The 22377-nt window shown below is 40.4% G+C and overlaps 1 protein-coding gene across 1 annotated transcript in view; it reads left to right on the top strand.

The window, feature by feature from the left end:
• TTC6 (tetratricopeptide repeat domain 6) overlaps nt 1-22377 on the top strand; it is a 2436149-nt gene that overhangs the window by 207828 nt on the left and 2205944 nt on the right. The window contains exon 3 of the mRNA XM_044074245.1: nt 112-607. Within this exon, the coding sequence (XP_043930180.1) occupies nt 112-607 (496 nt within the window). The remainder of the gene's footprint in view (nt 1-111; nt 608-22377) is intronic.

The following is a 22377-nucleotide window of genomic DNA, read 5'->3' as shown; positions in this document are numbered from 1 at the left end:
AATGCTAATAATATATCCTGTACTGAAAATCACACATCAGGTCTTTGAATTTCATTTAATGCAAAATGTGTGCATAATATATTTACAAATTCCACTTGTACTTTCAATCAGGTGTGAATCTTTGCCAAGGCTGTCCATAAATATTGAACCTTACCTCAAAGTACAGTCAAAAATGCTTCAAAAGAGCCCAAGTATGCCTGATGTCTTGGACTTTAAAAAGTTTTCTAAAGATCACGGTGGAATTCCAGAAAACACTGTCATTCGTGAGTGGGTTAGAGATATCTGGAACATGTGGTTTGATGAAGTCTTTCCACCAAGTAGGGCTTCTAATGATGATGGAATTGAGAAAATTGAATTATTTACAAGTGAACACCAGCAACCACAGGCGGAAGAAAAACTTAATGTGGAAATACAGCTTACTGACACCTTCAGTCCTGTTCTTATCGATGAATCCAAAGTTTGTGTAGAAGAGATATTAAATGAAGTGAAACATCTGACTACCTTAATTGAAGAACGACCCAACTGTGCTGCCTTCCATTACTGCAGACGTGGTGCTCTAAACCGAATATTGGGAAATGCAAAGATGGCCATGGAAGATCTCAATAAAGTAAGAAGTAAACTACATGGGTATATTATTTTATTTTATTTTTTTTTACAAGAGTTGAATAAATAACTTGACACTTTTTAATTGTTTAAATATAACAGTTAACTATCAATGTTATGTTGTCCCTATCTCGCCTTCCTTCTTGTTGGTCTGGTTCAGAGCCGATCCTCAGCTCTGATTCGGCCGTATTCTAAAGCTTGAGAGCTTCCACTGGCTCGAGGCTAGACCCTATCTCATCATGCCTAGCACTAGTTACCCAGATCTCGTTTGCCGCTTGAAGCTTCGAGTTTGCTGGAGACTGGCTCAGGCTAAGTTTTTGTTTTTCTTGTTATGTTCTATACTAAAATCTTTATAATTGTCAGGAAATGTTTTCTGTAGATTAGTTGTAGTTGTCTAGGATCCCTCTCTCCATTTTCTGGTTGTTATTGTTGTTGTTTAGGCCATCTTTTTTCCCTCAGGCCTGTCCTCCATTTCAAATCTGTTTTACTTAGAGGATTCCCCCCTTGCTCTCAGCCCGCTTTCATTTAGAGTGCTTTTCCATTATTCCCTTCTTTTCCCTTGCTGCTAAGGAGTTAGCCATTTAAGTTAGAGGCTCTCCTCAGTTGGGGGAGTTGTTTAACTTAGAGGCTCTCCCCCTTCCATTACCTTCCTTCACTTGTTGTAAAAAAATAAATAAATTTAGATATAGTGTTGTTGTGGTTATTGTAGAATTGTAGATTAGCTTTTCTTGATACCTATTACTATAGTGTATTGTGCTTATTGCTGTTGGGCTGTTTGTGCTTTCTATAATGTCTAAAGAAGTGCCCAAAGAATCCAAACATTCTAGTTTCAAGAAGTGTGACTCGTGCTCCCAAAAAAATGTCCCTGACTGACACAAGTTGTGTTTATTGCTTGTGAGTGGTGCACCTGCAGGACTTGTGTTCCATTTGTCATGCCTTCAGTGCAAGAGTCCCGCAGGAATGCAGAAACAAACATACTGAGAGGCTTACAAAAAGGATCCTTTGACACACCAGTGGAAGGGAATCAGGTAAGTAAACCAGGAAAATCCTCCAGACCAACATCTTCGTCAGTTCCGTCCTCAGAGCCGTCGAGAGACAGAGAGAAATCGTCCAGTTTGTTGGATCTCAAACCTCTAAGAGCAACAAAAGGACTAGGTCTCCTTCTTTGGAACCAGTGGAGTCTGCTCCACAGTCACTGCTTCTACAGTCTGTGGTGGGCAGTCACCGATCGTCCACCCACTCCTCTTGGTCGTCCAGTAGTCTTTCAGACAATGATGTGGAGAGGGTGGTGAAGAGGCTTCTCAAGACACCAGCTCTTGCCAAAATCTTATCAAGCCCAGCCCATCTGGATGTGGAGCCGACTACTTACCCCCTGGGTTGTCTATTCCTCCTCTGACTCACTCAAGCTTGGAGCCGGAGTGCATTGTGGTGGAACAGTTGGTTCCAAAAACCTCCGGTCTCTCGGTTCCGACATCCGCTCCGATCTCCTCGATACCTCCGTCTATCAAGGAATCAAGGAGCCGACACTCTCTCATCAGCTCCAAGGGGGAAGTGGCATCGGACCCTTGTCTGACCCCACTCTCCTTCTTGAAGCTTCAGTGCAGGTGAGCTTGGCTCCCACATCAGCCTCAGAGCCATCGGCTTCAGTGTGGGAGAGGTATCTTGACTCTTCGGAGCCAGGGACCCTCTCGGGCTGGGATCGTGGTGCCTTCAAGGTAATGGGGAGTGTGCTGTCCTGTCAGACAGCTCCTCCCTTGGCTTCAGCTACTCCGTCCTGTACGGAGCCAGTGTCTGCCCTCTCACCACCCCTCCATTCTAAGTGCAGGGAACCAGTGCCCCAGGACCCCCCCCTCTTCTGAAACCTCCCCAGAGCATCCCCCTGAGGAAGTCCCTCAGAAGAGGACATGTAAGAGGAAGCATGTGGACTCCCCTGAGTCCCTGACATTGGACACGGACTTGGAGGATCAGAAGGGTCCCCATGGTCTCCCTCTGAGGATGTCTCATTCTCAGACATCCTGGAAATCCTCAAGCAAAGGGATGGCTGAAAGTCCCTTTCCCCTTCTGAAGACGAGTTCGTATACCTGGATGCATTCGTTTCCTGACCCTCCACCTCTTGGGTGTCTCCACCTTCGACCCGCTGCTAGGGGTAGTAAGTCGAAAGGCGTGGAGTTCTCCAAAATCAATGGAACCAGTTCTGCAAAGGCCCAAAATGTTCATAATGGCACCAGATGACAAAACTTTCCTAACCTAAGGAGTGCCAGTTCATGCTATGGAGGTGGTGGCAGCCACTAAAAAGGAATTAGCAGAGACTTCTACTTTTGTCCATCTGCCAAACAGAGAGTCCCATACAATGGACGGATATGGGAATTGGTTCTTTTCTTCAGTGGCCTTTACTCTCAGGTCATTGAATTATTTGTCCCATTTCACCTGTCTTCAGAGGGATCTCCTGAAAGAGCTGGGAGATACCCTACAGGATCCTACAGCTGTAGGAGCTGCAGATAAGACTGCATCTTAGCTTGCGATCTTATCTTTGGTAGTTAACTCCTCCATGCGGCTTATCTCTTATGCAGCCGATGGAGTGAGCAGGGCTGCAGGCACAGGAGTCGCCTTATGGAGACATTCCTGGATGCACCTTTGTCAAATTGCGGAGCCTTTCAAGTCCTCCTTTACTAATGTCCCTTTTGATGGCTCATCGTTGTTCGGGCCTAAGGTAAAAGAGACTCTAACTAGTGAGAGCAGGTTGGCAAAACTCTCTCTGCCATGGGAGTACATTTTTCCATGCTTTCTAGACCTTATCCACATGTCAAAAAGGTGGAAAAATGTGGTTCCGGAAATCCCAGGAAGCTTCGCCTGACGCATGTGTTGATTTCTCCCCAGGGCAGAGGGGGGAATAATAATGGAAGACACTGCCCTTGCGGCAGAGGGGGTCCACAGAGTCAGGGTGACAGAGATACATTTTCTGGTAGGCTCTTCCAGCGCACCTGAAAGGAGGCCAACCTGTCCACCTCTGGAGGCAGGCGGGGGAAGATTGTCACTGTACCCAGAAGCCTGGCAAAAAATCACAAAAGATACATGGGTACAGTCAATAATATTTAGAGGATACAGTATTCCTTTCTCCATGCCACCTCTTCACAAAAAAAACAAAAATCCATCCTAGATGTGCCACCCAATCTCAGGGAACAAGCAATTCTAGAAGTTCAAAGACCAAATTGGGTCCGGAACTTACTCAAGTTTCTTTTTAGTACCAAAGAAAACAGGGGACTGAAGGCCCATTTGGACCTCAGCAGACTCAACAAGTCCAATACAACAACTATTTCACTCTAGTTCCCCCACTGGGACAATTACCCAGGGATGCACTTGTTCACAATTGGCCCCCCGGGACTTTTGTATGCCTTCCCCTATTCCCTCTGATTCCCAAGGTTCTTCAGAAAGCAAAATCGGTGGGTTGCAAGCTAATTTTCATTGCCCCCTACTGGCCTTGTCAAATCTGGTTTCTATTTCTATGGCCCCATCTTCTGGAGGAGCTTTGGATTCTGGACCCAGCTCCGGATCTGCTGATGCATCAGTCGGGCACACTCCATAGGTTCATAGGTTCATAGGTAGGTACTAGTCTATCAGCCTGAGGGCCAAAGCAAGCCTAGCCAACACTGTATTGGCTTTCGCCACCCATGTATTGTTAAATTCCTGCCCCTCTATTGAGCAGTGCCCCAGACATAATCCCAGGGGTGAATTTCCAAACACCCATCCACTTATCAAGGTTTCTCTTGAATAGTGCTAATGATGAGCTGTGCTTGATGTGGATGGGAATCTTGTTCCAGAGAATGGGAAGTCTGTGGGACATGAATCTATCCCTCCAGCATGTCCTATTTATTGCTGTGGTGAGGTTTAGGTCCCTAGAGCATGTAGCTCGGGGAGATTGGGATTTCTTCAAGTGGAGCATGTCCAATAATTCCGGGTTTGACATAGCTTTGTATGTCAGACAGAGGTCTCCTCAGAGTAAGCGGTATGTGACTGAGTGGAGTTTGAGTTTCTTGAGCTGGTCAGCATAGGGCAATTGTTTGAGGCCAGCGATCCTCTTGGTGAGGTACTTTTGGGGCCTCTCAAGTTGTTGTAGGTGTCTTGTGAGGTACATCCCAAATGGTGCATTGTATTCAGTGAGGGGTCTGATAAGTGATGAGAAGAGGGGAATGCTGACTTCCTTATTTCTAGATGCAAACCCTTTTGTGATTAAGTGGGTCACGCAGAAAGATTTTCTGACCAATGTGGCAATGTGGTTATCAAAGGAGAGGTTGCTATCCACTTGGGTCCCAAGGTCCCTTATCACACTTTGTGTTAACTGAACTTCCCACTATTTGGTAATTCATGGGTACCATGTTTTTGCCAAAGGGGATAACAATGCACTTTTTGGCATTTAATTTGAGGCCATGATTTTGACACCAGGTGTCAGTCTCGGTGAAGCCCTTTTGCAGGATCTCTACGTCGGCAGGGGAATCGATAATGGTACCCAGTTTGCAGTCATCTGCAAACTTGGTTAGCCATAGACCCTTGGTGTTCACTTGCACTTCAGAGAAGTATATACCGAACAGGAGGGTTCCCAGGACTGAACCCTGGGGTACTCCACTTATCACTAGTTTGGAGTCGGATCTGGAGTCAGCAACTCTTACCGTGTGGGTTCTGTCTGTGAGCCAGTTGGCCACCCATCTTGTGACATAAGGGTTTATGTTAAGGTTGGTGAGTTTATCAATGATTCCTGAATGAGGGATAGTGTCAAAGGCATTTGCAAGGTCCAGGTAGGCTGTGTGGACTACCTTGCCTATGGCCTTTGTAACTGTTTCAAAGAAGTCTACCAGGTTTAGGAGACATGACCTACCTTTTACAAATCCGAATTGGGTAGCATCCAGAGTTTGGAGGTTACCTATATCTTTGTTTATGAGTTCCATGATACGCTCCATGGCCTTGCAGACCAGGCTTGTCAGGCTAATAGGTCTATAGTTCCCGGGGTCTGTGGTTGTTTCTCCTTTGTGGAGTGGGATAACCGTTGCTGTGTGCCATTCTGTGGGCACATAGCCTGTGGTGAAGCTGTGGTTGGACATGGATTTTAGGTGGGGGGCTACTTCATTTTGGAGTTTGTGTAAGACGCAGCCTAGGATGTTGTCCAGTCCCATGGATGCTGTGTTATTGGGGTTAGAGAGTGCCATTTTTACCTGTGTGTTTGTGATTGTCAGGGCTCTACAACCATCTGGTATAGTTATGGGCCCTTTGGGGGGGTGAGGGTGGAGTAAAGTTTGCACTGAACCTATCTGCCAATATGTTGGCAATATCAGTTGGCTCTGTATATTTTGTGCCATTCTATTGTAGCTCAGTGCAGATCGAGGTGTTGCCATGGAGATTCTTGACATAGCTAAAGAATGCATTGTGGTTGTCTTTGGAATCCGTGGCAATTTTTCTTTCAAAATTAGCTTTGGAGGATTTTATGAGAGATCTTAGTTTCTTACTGAGGCTCGTCAGTGAGTTCCTCCATATCTGGGTTTTTACTCTGTTTTGCAGCAGTTTCTTCCTTCTGTTGTACAGTTTGTTAATGGCGGGGGACCACCAGATCGGCTTCCTTTTTTTGGAGGATAACATCTTAGTTTTGTTGAGGATAGCATGATCCATGCACTCATGCAGGTGCTTGTAGAGTGCATTTGTGTAGGATTCAGCAGTCGTGACTGTACTGACTGTGTTATCCATCTGCAGGGGTGTCGCAAAGTTAGTCAACTCAGTTTTGAGAAGCATGAAGTTTGCTTTGGAGAAATTTTTTACAATGGTTTCCTTGTGTGGGGGTGGGGTCAGGATGCGGAAATCTAGGGTGATTAGTTTATGGTCTGATCTAACCAGTGAGGAGTTGATCTTGGGTGTTGAGCACCAGTCACCCATGTTGGTAATGACCAGGACCAGAATATTGTTGCCCCTGGTGGAGGTGTTGACAAGTTGATCCAGGGCATTAGAGTTTATGAACTCCAGGAATCATTGAGCCAGGGGGTTAGCACAAGAGTAGTTTACCCAATTAATGTTTTGATAGTTGAAATTGCCCATTATTATGGGGTTAGGTTGGACCCTCATTTTTTTCAGTGTCCCCAGGAACGAGGAGTGAGCATCTTGGGTCATGGTGGGGGATCTATAACAAGCTACAATTTGGAATGCATTTTTACCCTGGGTTAGTTGCACTTGGATGATTAGAGAGGCATCGTATTTTGCAACTAGCCTGGAGGTGTGGATGTCCTTGATGAATAGGGGCATGCCTCCACTCTTCGTTTTTTGGTCCGGGTTTTGTGGCCGAAACGTGTGGTATGAGTTATAGCCTGGTAGTGCTGGGTTGCTCTCGGGAGCCTTGAACCAGGTCTCAGTCACTGCACAGATGTTGATGTTCTCCATTTTGAGGAGTGCCTTGAGTGAGTGCATTTTGAGGTTTAGACTCCTAGCACTGAGTAACATTGCCCTCAGTTTTTTGTTTCCTGTAGTTCTTATGGTGGTGGGTTTGTTTTTTGAGCCTTGCCTAAAAAAGGCACTATAGGGGCAGCAAGAGCCTTGGCCAATATTCTGAATCCCAGGGGTGACAGGTGCAGGCCATCTCTGGCTAAGCATCATGGCCTGTCAAGCATGTCATCCCAGGCAGACAGATACTGGATCCCCTTTGAATGACACCAGAAGCTTAGCCAATTGTTGAAGTTGATCATCTTATCCTTGTACTGTGGTATCATTTTTGGTGAAGGCAGGATGCTACTCAGGACTAGGGTCATACCTGCCTGGGCTACAAGATCGGAGAGCTCTTCATGTCTCTTTTCATGTAGTCCAGTGAGGTATGTCTCATGTCATTTACACCAACATGGACTATGACAGAGTCATATTTGTACTTGCCTTGTAGTGACCTGAGTGCATGCGTTATGTGGCGGATTCGGGCACTTGACAAGCAGCTGACAATAACCTTTTCTTTGTCCAGCCTGGTGAGTGGGGCATCGGTGTGCCTTCCTTACAGGCCCTCAAGCTTACAGCTTGGCTCCTCCACTTCCTGGCTTAGCCAGGCTTCCTGATATCTCCCCGGCAGTACAACATATTCTAATTTCCTCTCACATATCCTCTACGAGAAAACTGTATACTAGCAAATGAAAATGGTTCTCTTGTTGGGCTGACAAAAATAATATTGATCCTTTTACTGCACCCATTCCAAAGATCCTAGAATTCCTCGCTGAAACTTTTAACCAAGGAGCAGTAGCAGCAGCAACTATCCGAGTTCAATTGGCTGCTACTTCCAACTTTCACGTGGGAGAAATGGGTTCCAATGTTATGTCCCACAGGCTATGCAAAGCTTTTCTGAGGGGTACTATCCTTTTGAGACCCCCAATAAGAGAAAAACTTCCTCCTTGGGATCTAAATTTAGTCCTAGCTGCCTTGATTCTTCCTCCGTTCGAATTGGCTAGTTCTTGTGCTCTAAAATTTTTGACTTGGAAAACGATTTTCTTGATCGCCATTACCTCAGCTAGGAGTGTATCAGAATTACAAGCACTTTCCATTTGTCCCCCTTATTTAATTTTTCACAAAGATAGAGTTTCTGTCAGAACCAACCCCTCCTTTCTATGAAAAGTTTGCTCAGAGTTCAATCTGAATCAATTGATAGAACTACCTGTGTTCTTTCCAAATCATGGCAACAAGGCAGAGTATAAACTACACCAACTGGATGTTCATAGACAGTTACGTTTCTACTTGACAACGACACAGGAATTCAGACAATCTGACCAATTGTTTGTATCCTTTGCAGAAAACAAAAAGGGAACTTCAGTCTCAAAAGTAACTTTATCAGAATGGATTTCAGATACCATTACTTACGTCTATAACTCACAGAACAAACAACTGCCGGGAAAAATTTGGGGATACTCAACCGGGGCCTTGTCTACCTCTACTGCCTTTCAGGCCAGAATGCCTTTAAACTCAATTTGTGTGGCAGCTACGTGGGTTATCCCCCATACCTTCATCACTCATTACAAAGTAGATGTGGTCTCCCGGAACAGGGCATCCTTTGGTTCCATGGCCCTAAAAAGTATATTCCATTGAGTCACCCAAGAAGAAGGTGCTGGGGATGTGGTCCTACCCAACAAGAAGGAAGGCAAGATAGGGACAACATAACATAAAGACATTATGTACTTCCCATAATGTTCCATGTTTGTTGTCCTTGATCTCGCCTTCCTTCCTTCCTGCATCCCACCCTCCGTCCCCCTCCTGGAGGATCGAGAGGAGTTATCCATCTTTGGCTATAAAGGCCTCAATTCCCTTCCTGCCTTATGAGTTGGATAGAATAAGAGTTTCTACTTATGGCTTTTGATGGCTTTTCTTATATATGTATGTATATACACATATATTTTGTATATATGCCTATAGTTTATATATCTGCATATTTTGTTCTAGTGTTATCATTATCACAAATGAGATCTGGGTTACTAGTGCTAAGCATGATGGAATAGGATCTAGCCTCAAGCTAGTGGAAGCTCTTGAGCTTTAGAATATGGCCGAGTCAGAGCCGAGGATCAACTCCAAACCCAACCAACAAGAAGGAAGGTGAGATTAAGGACAGCAAACATGTAACTTTATGGGGAGTACATAACTTCTTTTTTATGTAGAACTTTAGGCATACCTATTTTATAAAAAAGCTTAAAATCTAGATGCATTGTTGCTAGGAATGCCTTACTGCATCATGAATTGCGATTCTATAAAACCACAATCAACTATTACAGGTCATTCTTTTCTATAAAAAATATACCAATTCATTTGTTAATGAATTTAGTAATGCCTTAAATGCAGAACAGTATTTTCATGAGTTGTATTTTTGCAAACAATCAGAACTTAAAAAAGCCCAAAATGCATTAAGCAAGTAAAAACTTGTTTCACATCATTCAGAAAAAATCCATAGTAAATCCACAAATAATCAGTCAGTACTCTCTGTGCTTTGGGATACAGCCCTTTTAAGATGTACCATAGTTTACATACTACAGTGAAAATGGTGCTTAAGTGCAAATGCTGTTATATGCAGCAATCAGAGGCATTTAACCAAACCTGCCATAAGTTCCCCACAAGCATTAGTAGCTAAAAAGACAGTGTTGCAATACACTATTTGATGAACTTAATTAAAACACTGTTTAATTTAGGAGCAAATGCCAGAAAACATCTCAGTTATTAAATAGTTTATATCAAAGTCACTTGCAGGACATCATAACAAAAACTTGTAAAAGGTGTTGATCTGACAGTAAAGTCTGTAGCAGAATAAAATAGGTTTTCTCAGTATTCTGTAATATTTTGTTTGCGGTGAAGATGCTCATTCTCATTAGTTATCATGGTTATTGTTATCAGGACATAGGTAATAGCACAGCAAGCATTCTCATGACACTGCCCCCCCCCCCCCCCGCTCATTGTGGTTTACTGTACATTTAATTAGATTGCTGTTTAATTAAAGGGGCAGAGTTCAAAAAACAGTGCATAGGCTAAAGCCAGGAAAGTCTCAAAAGTACTGAATAATGTATATTGAAGTAATTTGCAGGGCACTATAACAAAAACATTCATCACTGCATTGATGTAATAAACTTATGTAAGAGAATCACACTGGTAATTTCAGAATTCAGTAACAGTTTATTAGAGATGAAGCAGTCCGTTAATTATCAGAACTGAGTGGTCAAAACCTGGGCAGCTCAGTCGGTACTAAAAATTTTCCCAGGCTACTGATCCCTCCCTCATCCCATAATGCTTTGTTAACCAACTTTCTACAACTCTCGTTTGCTCTACCTACTGCTTGCATCAAAGAAATTTGGTCCAGACTACTTTACTGGAATTCTAGGCATTTTAGTGTAGACAATCTTAGATTGTCTGTTCTTGGTTATATGATATTGCCTGTGAGTAGAAATACTTATATTCTATCAAAGTAGAAGCCAGTGTGCTCATTTATTTTTCTCTTGATCAAAATTTGTGTTGATGTCTACCATGTCCCTTCTTCTTGACATGTTTGCTAATAGCAGAAGGTGCTCATCATTAGATCACTATTGTAGTAGGCTGAGATATAACAGTTATATTCTGCCAAGAATATAACAACTGGCCAGTTTCCATAGCTTAAGGGCACTGTCCTCATACATTAACCACTGGACAGCTCAAGAAGAGTGGCATAAAATCAGTGATTAGGGTGTCAAACCTTCAGAACTTTCTTGCTGTCAAATTGCTCTCTTCTCTGAAAACTGAGTGATTGACAGTTGGCTAGCGTACTTCAAAGCTGAGCCATTTAAGTACCAATTTGGATAATGTCTTCCATTTTATTAATTTTTGAGAGGAAAGGTAACTTTTCTTCAAAAATTATTGCTAGGGGGTAGGGCTAGTATTTTTGGTGGTTGTCACTGAAACATTTTCCTTCAAAACTCAAAAAGAGGTAGGACCAACTAATCTAGGTTCCACTATCCACTTCTGAGACACTGTTCTCAGTAGAAATGTGGATTTTGCTCCCAGCTCCTCAGTTCTTCCCTCTCTGGTCTACAGGAAGAAAAATATTATATGGGAGACTTTGGTCTTTAAGTTGGCTTCCTGTTTACCCCAGCTGCCAATGAGGGACTCTGCTGTGGGCAATTTGGGTTTGTCTCATCATTTTTCTCTGCATTCTAGTGTTGCTTCTTGGGAAATCACTAAAGACAGACACAGGCACGTCCTCTTCAGGCAAGGGAGAGCCATTATTGGTATTGCTGGAAAGAGTGGACATTGTTCTTTTACAGAGCTGATCTGAGGAGTCTGAATACTGGACAAAGGACCGTACCTTGGGTTGTTCTTTAGGATGTGCCTCCAGTAGTGGATGCTGGTCCTTCACAAAGCCATTTATAGGAGCCTGGTTCCTGGGGAATGGAACATTTTGCTGTGCACTTTTTTTCTAGAGGGTCTCCTAAGAAAGGAAAACAGAAAATTAGGCATAGAACTGGATGAGCTTTGTTAAAAGTTTATTTAAAGCCTTCCAGTCTTTAAATTCTGAGTCTTCCCTGCCAAGGAAAAGATTTTCCTCGCTGTCAGATTCTGAGTTTCTCTTTGAGTGATAGGAGTTAGACATAATTAGATTCTCACATTCCTGCTCCACAGAATGGGGAATTTGACTCTGAGAGACATTTTTCTTCAGATTCCTCACTTAGAGAGTTATCTTTTTCAGATGTTGTTGCCAGAATAAAAGAGTAATTTCAGTGGGATCATAAGTAAATTCATAAAACACAGGAAAGAGACTGTGATTTGTCACCGCTGGATTTGCCTCGACCTGAAGCTTTCCCTGTAGGAGCTTTAAAGCACGCTTTCCTTGCATCCAGCAGTTTATCTGGCAGTGAGACACCTGATCCCAGGAAGTATGATAAATTATATAAGGTTTCCCAGACCCACACATTCTTTTTTTAAATCCTAGATCAGACCCTACAGTCATTTCTCTATCAGAACCATCTTTTGCCAAACATTTTTATGGCAGCTAACTATTTTTTCTGACAAAGTGGGCAAAACCTTTGATATGCTTGGGAAGAATGTTTATACTTCCTTCTGCTTGGTCTTCGGAATAATGAATATATCCAAGTTCTCCTGACTTCCTTTGACAATATGAGAAAGTTAATTTCTGACCTCCCTTCTTCAGAGACTAAGGCATCTCTGAATTCTTTACTATTCTGTGTGTTTCAGGTAACCAAACACTGTTTAAAATGTTCTTATGACATTGTAGATGTTTCTGGAGCAGCTACTACTGGGTCAGTGATGAAAAGATTTGCCTGGCTATGTTCCCAGAAATTAGGATGTTAAAGCTGAGGTCCTTAATGCACCCCTGGATAAACATGTATTTATCGGGTCCTTTTTTCTGATGAAGTCTTGAAAAGATTTGATGAAAGGGGAAAATTAAATAAGGGCGTTAGATTGTTCAACCCTTCAAGTCAAAATATAGAAACTTTTCTTTCAATTCAGGATCCTTTTATAGAAATTAGAATAAACAGTCTTAGCAAGGCAAGCACAAACATCAATTCAGGTTCCTTTTATAGAAATTAGAATAAACAGACTTAGCAAAGCAAGCACAAACATTATTTCAAAAAGCAATGATAGGGAGTTTCAAAAAAATAAATAAATAAATAAAAGATCCTCCTAAAACCAAGGACAATCTAAAAAAAAGCAGACTGACTATATGCCCTTTCATGTTTTTTTTTCTTTTTTCTACCCTGAGAATTCAGTAAAACTGTCCCAAAGTCTAAATCTTCATTTCCCTCTGTGGAGCAGAATAACTCAGACACTTGAGTTCTGAGAATTATTCAAAAAGGCTAGATTTGGCAGAGGGAGATTCAAGACTCTTTATAGTGCAAAAAACACGAAGGAACCTATAGACTGGCCCTAGACGTTTCATTTCTAAATGTTTGTATCAAAATCTCAAAATTCAAAATGCTGTCTACAGTGTGTGTTACCTCTCTTTCCTTCTCTCAGTTTTCTGGTAACTCTGGATTTCAAAGATGCTTATTATCACCTTCTAATTCTCAAATATTTCAGATACCTTTTAATGATTATTTATGTCTGGTTTACATGTTTAATTCTTTGCCTTACCCTTTGATTTGTCTACAGCTGCAAGGGGTTTAAAAAGTGTGCGGCTACTGTAGTAGCCTCTTGCATGTTCCAGAGCATTCAACTTTTCCCTTGTTTAGATGACAGTCTTATTTTTGTTGATTCTTTTACAACTTCTCAAGAATTTTTAGCATGATTAAAACATTTTTCTCAGTCTGTGTTTTCAGGTGAATATAAAGAAATCTCTCCTTCCATCTCACATCATAGTTTTTCTGGGATATCTACTGGTTACCGTCCTTATGATGGCTTTTCCTTTTCAGGACAAAATGGAATTTTGCAAGGAACAATTTCTGATATTTTTTAACCAGTCTCTGACATTTTTCTGAGAATATGTCAGGATTCTGGGTTTCATGGTCTCTGCAGTTCTCATGATTCCTCTGGCCAGACTTCACATAAGGACAATTCAGTTGTTCAAATCAGTTTGTACCCAACAACAGCACCCTGCATCATCTCAGATTCTAGTACTGGGGGGTTGTAAAAATTTAGCTACTATGGTGAGTAAATCAGTTGCCACTTAGCACAGGTCTGCTTTACTCCATCCAATCCTTACTATGTAAACACTAATGTTTCAGACTTCGGTGAGCTGTAAACAAAGGGGTGACTTCTCAGGATCTTTGGAGCAAACATGACAAATTAAAACATATAAATGTCAAAGAAATGTTATCCATAATAAATGCCCTCAAATCACTAAACCATCTTTGGATTCCAGGCCCTTTGTTAATAGTTTCAGACAGCACCACAGAGATGTGCTACATGAATGGGGAGACCATATCCTATCCCCTTTCCAGATTACTGATGGAAGCCTGAGAACTAGCAACATAATACTGTCTGACTGTTCAGGTTAATTTTATTCATTCATTCATGCAGAATGTTACAGCAGACAAGCTAAGCAGCACTAGGACAGATGCCCACAAATGAAAGTTACACCCAGGGGTCTTACAAGAATTGATACAACTATAGGGAACACCTTAATTAGATCGGTTTGCCTTCCTCCACAACAGAGTTAAAGAAATCATTTTCCAGGACTCTTTGCACAAAAGCCTGGAAGACAGATGCCGTTTCATTCTCATGGATGGGGATGTTCTGCATTCCTTTCCAACCTTTCATCTAATAACAAGGGCTCTTTTAAAGATTCATAAGAACTCTCCAAGGATGATACTGGTAACTCCCTTCTGTCCCAAGCAACTGTAGTTTTTTCTTCTCAAATTGGTCAAGGGCAATCAGCACTTTCATAGCTTTTTCACAGAACAGACTTACACATTCCAGGGGTTATTTGATACACTCCAACCTTTAATTTCTGCTACTCACTGCCTTGATGGTAGACCTTTAATATATTTTAAGTGTCTGTTTTCTGAAGACATTCAACAGGTATTAAAGGCTGCTGAGAAACCTGATATTAGAAAATCATATTTAGCTAATTGGAAAATATTTTTTCTTTATTTTATTTTATTTATCCTTTTTTTAACTGGGTTAGGCCCATTAGGTTAGTGGCCTCTTTTCAGGGTTGATGTGAGGTGGTATTTCTACTGCTGTGGAAAAATATAGCCAGGGCATCAGGGAACGTCTTCCTACTCTTTTCAATAAATCCACTTGAGCTTCACCCAACTCAAGCAGATGGGACCTCATGTTTAGCATCTCATCTAAAAGGCTGGTGCCAACAAAATAAACAAGATCATTTTAAGGCTCAGATGTCTCTACTCTGGCCCTTCTTACTGTTTTATCAAGATTCATCCCTTGGCCATCTCTGTTTGTTTTCCCATGGATTCCGCATTTCTGCCTTTCTCAAATCAAACATTTTTGAAATGGGTTTTACATATCTTTCCCCTAGAAGACAGGTTGTCACTTCTTGGAATCTGAATTCTTGGTATGGAGAAACTTTCTCATTTTTCTTCTGATCTTGTCCACAAGGTTGATCTTGAAATTATTATCTTGGAAGACAGTATTACTCATTGCTTCGACTTCTGTAGAATGAGTATCTGAGTTACAAGCTCTTAGAGTGATTCAGCCCTATCTCATCTTTCACAAATATATGTTAACTTTAAAAACAAATCCTTCCTTTATGCCTAAAGTTGTTTCATAGTTTACTTTGAGTCAGGCTATTCATCTCCCTTTTTAGTAGAACCAAAAGAAAAGTAGGATATAAATAATTCCATATACTCTGGGTGTCCACAGGCAACTCAGATAACTACATTGAGAGGATAAAATCCTTCAGGAAGTCTAATCAACTGTTTAATTCCTAGGAAGTTTAAAAGAAGGGACAATTAGTGTCAAAGCATACAATTTCTCACTGTTTGTCTCATGTTGTTGCTTTCTGTTAGTCTCAACATAAAAAACACTTCTGGGCAAGGTCACGGCCCATTCTGCTATGACTTTGGCTACTTCTGTGAAAAGGGTGAACACTAGAAGTAATACCAGAAACAGCAACTTGGACATCCATGCACACCTTTAACAAGCACTACAAATTAGGCTACTACTTTGGTCCAGAGCAGGTTTTGCTAGTGCTCCTTTTTCCTAGTCCCTTTCTTTCTAAACACTGGAATTCAACCCACATAGCTTAGGCTACTACAACAGCAATCTGGTGGTGACCATAGTACAATTGTGCAACTAAACTTACCATATCAGTAGATGTTTGAATAGATCCTTGTTGCAGATGGAACACTCTTCCTCCTTCCCAGTGGTTTTGTTATGTTTATGTTTTATGTCAGGGTGTGGATTTTTTCCCTTTCCCTTGCTTCTAGTACATACCTAGCTAGCTGACCCAGACTCTGCTACACTTTGCTGAGAGGGAAAGGTTAGTTTGCTTTTTATTTTTTGTATTACTTTGTTGACATTTTCTATTATGTTTACTGTGATTTGTTTTATTTACCTTATGTTTTACTTGTATTCTGCTTTTAACTGCATATCAAAACTTGAAAAAAGACGACAGCTCTGCCTCTTCTGAGTCGGGCAGAAATTAGTACAGGTCAATAGAGCAGGTCAGTTAAGGTTAATCATCTGTGAACTGAGGGGGTGGAGCTAGGAACTAAACCTTCTATTTAAGGGGTAAAATAAAACATTTCAGAGCTTTACTAGAAAGGTTCACCCAGACTCTGCTACACTTTGCTGTGAGGGAAAGGTACGTTTGCTTTTTATTTGTTGTATTACTTTATTGCCTTCTTTTATTTTGAATACTGTGATTTGTTTTATTTACCTTGTGTTTTACTTGTATTCTGCTTTTAACTGTATATTAAAACTTGAAAAGGGACTACAGCTCTATCTCTTGTGAGTCAGGCAGAAATTAGTAAGGGTCAATAGAACAGGTCAGTTAAGGTTAATCATCTGTGAATTGAGAGGTGGAGCTAGGAACTAAACCTTCTATATAAGGGGTAAAATAAATCAGTTCAGAGCTTTACTAGAAAGGCTCACTCAGACTTTGCTACCCTTTGTTGTGAGGGAAAGGTTAGTTTGTTTTTTATTTGCTGTATTACTTTATTGCCTTTTTTATATTTTGAATACTGTAATTTGTTTTATTTACCTTGTGTTTTACTTGTATTCTGCTTTTAACTGCATATTAAAACTTGAAGACAGACCACATCCCTGTCTCTTGTGAGTCAGGCAGAAATTAGTACAGGTCAATAGAACAGGTCAGTTAAGGTTAATTATCTGTGGACTGAGGTGGTGCAGCTAGGAGCTAAACCTTCTATTTAAGGGGTAAAATAAAACATTTCAGAGCTTTACTAGAAAGGCTCACCCAGACTCTGCTACAACTTGTTGTGAGGAAAATGTTTGCTTATTTGTTGTATTACTTTATTGACTTTTTCTATTTTGAATACTGTGATTTGTTTTATTTACCTTGTGTTTAATTGTATTCTCTAACCACACCTCCTCCTCTTCCCATTACTCTCTAACCACATCTATTCCTCTTACCATTACTCTCATTACATACCTCTTGCTCTTACCATTACTCTTCAAACACATTCTTCCTCCTACCTTTACTTTCTAAACACTCTCCATTTACCCAACTGCACTAATATTAACCTCTCACTACTCTCCTTTTATCACACCACACCCTACTCCCTTCTTACATCTCTACCCAGTGAATTTATTTTTCTACCTACAAACAATCTATATTTATTCATACAATGTATAAACAACCCATCCCATCTTATGTCCCACTCTTATTCACACTCTCACTACTACCTCCTTTAATCCTCACCCATCTTTTCACCTCCTTTGAAAACTCACTAGGCCCATACCTAAACTACCCCAAGAAAGAAACCAACTCTCCAAACTCTCCTCTCCTTTTTATTCATGCTAATATAACATCCTCATCTAACTACATACTTCCTAAATACCATAGAACACTACACATAAAATACAACAATCAGAACCCCAGGAAAGGCCTACCTCTATACAGCAGATTCCCAAACTATCTAAGTGTACTACTCTCTTTAAAGGATGGTGACATCCACCCTAACCCAGGCCCACCAACAACTCCTATCTCTCTCCTCAACCACAAAGAATCACCTACTCATGCCCTGTCTAAACCATTGAACTCCCTTTTAATTGCTCATCTTAATATACGTAGCATAAACAATAAAGTGACTCAACTCCAAACTCTAACTGAAATCTACTCCTTTGATATTCTCTGCTTAACAGAAACTTGGTTAAAACCTGTAACCAAAGACAATGAAATCATCCCACCTAGATATAATATCCGGAGACTAGACCGAGTATCCAAGAAAGGTGGTTGGGTTGCTATCCTATATAAATCTAGCTTACAATTAACCACTCACAACTGTAAACCACCTATAAACTCCAGTGCAGAAATTCTTATCTCCAAACTTCATCTTAACAATTCCAAATCCATCTATATTATCTGTATATATCTACCACCTGGTAACAACACTGCCACCATGGAAAACATACTTTGCTGGCTTTCCCAATACCTGCCCCAGGAAACCATAATCCTAGGTGACACAAACATTGACTGGAGCTGCTACTGCAGCAGCCTCCCCACAAACCATATTAACTTATATGGGTATTCCCAAACCATTACCTCCCCCACCAGAATAAATAAATCTAACAAGAAATCAAGCTTATTAGACTGGATTCTCATAAACCATCATCCTCACATTTATGATTCAGGAACCCTCCCTGATGATTTAAGTGACCACTTTCTTACCTATATCATCAGACATAAAATCAGCTCTCCCATTCCAATATCTGTCAAAAACATCAGATCTAAAAAGTACTTTAACCCTGAACTATTCCAAATGGAACTAAGAGCTTGCAACTGGTCTCCCTTACAAAACCTCCCTTTAGATGAAGCCGTTAGTTACTTTAACTCCAGCTTCCTTGCCATTCTCAACCACCATGCTCCAACCATATTAATTAGAATTAAAACCAAATCTGCTCCATGGCTTTCAAAAGAAACCAAACATCAAATAAATCTTAGAAACAAACTTTGGGCAAAATGGAGGAAGACTAAAAACCCTATAGACCAACTAACATTTAGACAGCTAAGAAATGAAACCAAGAAAGCTATAATATCTGTTAAAATAAACTACTACCTACAATCCCAACAAGCTAATCAAAACAACCCACAAAACTTTTGGGCTAGTATTAACCAACTACTCCATCCAGGTCAATCCACTACTCCAAATTCTCAAACTACTGACCACAAAAATCTGTTGAATACAGCTAATGCTTTCAATACCTTTTATACTAATGCTATACAAACACTAGCTAGTCAACTATCACCTAATATCTTCACTCTACCTTCCTATAAATCAACCTTACCCCCTACTTTTCATATTCAGCCTGTCCCAACAACAAATATTCTAACCCTTCTACAGAAACTAAAACTATGCTCACCCTCAGCAGACCAACTACCTGCTGAATTCCTACAACAATCAGCCAAAGCTATTGCTTATCCCATTTCTATTCTGATCAACAGAACTATTACCGAAAGTCATATCCCCAGTTTATGGAAAATCTCCCATATTATCCCCCTCCATAAAGGTGGACACTCCACTGAACTCTCCAACTACTGCCCCATTGCCCTTCTCTCTCCTTTGGTAAAGATCATGGAAAAATGCATTCACAGACAATTACTTGACCATCTAACCCAAAATAATTTACTTTCCAACTGTCAACATGGATTCAGACCTTCACATAGCACTAGTACTGCCCTTCTTTCCTTCACATATTGTATCAACAAAAACCGCAATCTTAACAAGCTTTCTTCAGCACTATTTCTTGACCTGTCTAAAGCTTTTGACATGGCAAATCACCAAATTCTCATCAAAATACTGAAATCCCTGTCACTAGATACATCTTCTATAAAGTGGTTCCAGTCCTACCTTGATAAATGACAACAGGCCGTACTATGGCACAAGTCTCTCTCCACTCACCTGCCTGTCAAACTTGGGGTCCCTCAAGGGTCCATCCTAGGACCTCTACTTTTTCCATATTTATTAATGACCTTCAGCTTGCCATCCCCCAAGCCACATGCATACAATATGCAGATGACTCCACACTGATATGCTCAGCCACCTCCTCTTCTGAACTTCAATCTCTTACCCAAGTATTTAACACAGTTGAGCAGTGGTTCACACATAGATGCCTTCTCCTAAACCCCAAAAAGACTAAACTCCTCCTCTTCTCTCCCACCAATAAGTCTTCTCCTCTTGATTTCTCAGTTATCTCTACCAATAAAACTATTATATCCCCTGATCCAACCACCAAACTATTGGGTATCACCATTGATAACAATCTGAACTTTGATATCCATATTAACAATATTATAAAAACTGTCAACAAAAAACTTGGCTCTCTCTATAGGGTAAAATCCTTCCTCTTACCTTCAGCTAAAACCACTATAGCACACACTCATCTAATCTCTTCACTTCTTTATGCCTCACCCATTTTTACTAATCTATCTAAAAATAATCTTAGCAAATTGGAAATGTCTTACAATAACATTGCCAGATTTGCTACAGACAACCCATTTAGAACCCACCATTGCATTAATTTAAAGCAGCTGGGATGGCTTGAACTACAAAATCTGATTAAATTCCATCAACTATCTATAGCCCACAACACTTTTTACAAACCTTCCAAAACTCCTATTCTGTCCACACTCACTACTCCCTATAAAAACCTGAAATCCTTAAAGTCTTCCCAGAGACTTCTAGTACATACCACTAAACCAAACAACGTGCTGGTGACTCCCTCTTTTCTAATATTGTTGGAAAAGCCTGGAATTACCGCCCCAATGAACTCTCCTCACTTCACACAGTATCATGCTTCAAAAACAAATTGAAAGTGTTCCTCAGAACACAGTGGTTATGCCCTTTTACTAAGCCTGACTATTTATGTATCTCTTAATATTTTGCTCTTCCTACCCCTTCTACTCATTAACTGTAATTCCTTCTTTATTAACCATAATACTATCTCCCTCCAGAACATCTTGATTGTACTAGCACGCTATGTTATGCCTGTATTCTGCACTGCTGAATTTACTGTGATAACCTGTAATATGCATTGTAAATATGATTTTTTTGTTTAATGTTTCCTTATTTGTTATCTTGTTAATTTCATTGTTCTATCTTGGAGCTTATCTCCCCGGGCCTCTATTACAAATTGACATGTATCCAGTTAGACTAGCCCGGTCAACAACTGTAAAATAAAATAAAAATAAAATAAATAATAATTCTGCTTATAACTGTATATTAAAACTTGAAAAGAGATTGCAGCTCTGTCTCCTGTGAGTCAGGCAGAAACTAGTACAGGTCAATAGAACAGATCAGTTAAGGTTAATCATCTGTGAACTGAGGGGGTGGAGCTAGAAACTACACCTACTATTTAAGTGGTAAAATAAAACATTTCAGAGATTTACTAGAAAGACTCACAAAGAGTCTGCTACACTTTGCTGAGAGGAAAAGGTCAGTTTGCTTTTTATTTGTTGTACTACTTTGTTGCCTTTTGCCATTTTTAATACTTTGATTTGTTTTATTTACCTTGTGTTTTACTTGTATTCTGCTTTTAACTGCCTACTAAAACTTGAAAAGACACTGCAGCTCTGTCTCTTGTGAGTTAGGCAAAAATTATTACAGGTCAATAGAACAGGTCATTTAAGGTTAGTCATCTATGAATTGAGGAGGTGGAGCTAGGAACTAAACCTTCTATTTAAGAGGTAAAATAAAATATTTCAGAGCTTTACTAGAAAGGCTAACCCAGACTCTGCTACACTTTGCTGTGAGGCAAAGGTTAGCTTGCTTTTTATTTGCTGTATTACTTTGTTGCCTTTTTCTATTTTGAATACTGTGATTTGTTTTATTTACCTTGTATTTTACTTATATTCTGCTTTTAACTTCATATTAAAACTTGAAAAGAGACTGCAGCTCTGTCTCTTGCGAGTCGGGCAGAAATTGGTACAGGTCAATATAACAGGTTAAGGTTAATCAACTGTAAACTAAAGGGGTGGAGCTTAGGAACTAAGCCTTTTATTTAAGGGGTAAAATAAGACATTTCAGAGCATTACTAGAAAGGCTCACCCAGACTCTATTATACTTTCCTGTGAGGGAAAGGTTAGTTTTCTTTTTATTTGTTATATTATTGTATTGCCTTTTTCTATTTTAATACTGTGATTTGTTTTATTTACTTTGTGATTTACTTGTATTCTGCGTTTAAGTGCATATTAAAATTTGAAAAGACACCACAGTTCTGTCTGTTGTGAGTCAGGCAGAAATTAGTACAGGTCAATAGAACAACTCAGTTAAGGTTAATTATCTGTGAACTGATGGGCTGGAGCTAAGAAATAAACCTTATATTTCAGGGGGGTAAAAAAAATATTTCAGAGCTTTACTAGAAAGGCTCACCCAGATTCTGCTACACTTTGCTGTGAGGAAAAGGTTAGTTTGCTTTTTATTTGTTGTATTACTTTATTGCCTTTTTCTATTTTGAATATTGATTTGTTTTGTTTGCCTTGTGTATTACTTATATTCTCTTTTTAACTGCATATTAAAACTTGAAAAGAGACCACAGCTCTGTCTCTTCTGAGGCAGGCAGAAATTAGTACAGGTCAATAGAACAGGTCAGTTAAGGTTTATCATCTGTGAACTGAGGGGGTGGAGCTAGAAACAAAACCTTCTATTTAAGGGGTAAAAT

This window comes from Protopterus annectens, chromosome 6.part0, assembly GCF_019279795.1.
Source record: "Protopterus annectens isolate FY-2018-M chromosome 6.part0, PAN1.0, whole genome shotgun sequence".
NCBI lineage: Eukaryota > Metazoa > Chordata > Ceratodontiformes > Protopteridae > Protopterus > Protopterus annectens.
The sequence above is the reverse complement of the archived record's forward strand: the minus strand, read 5'-3'. Positions and strand labels throughout refer to the sequence as shown.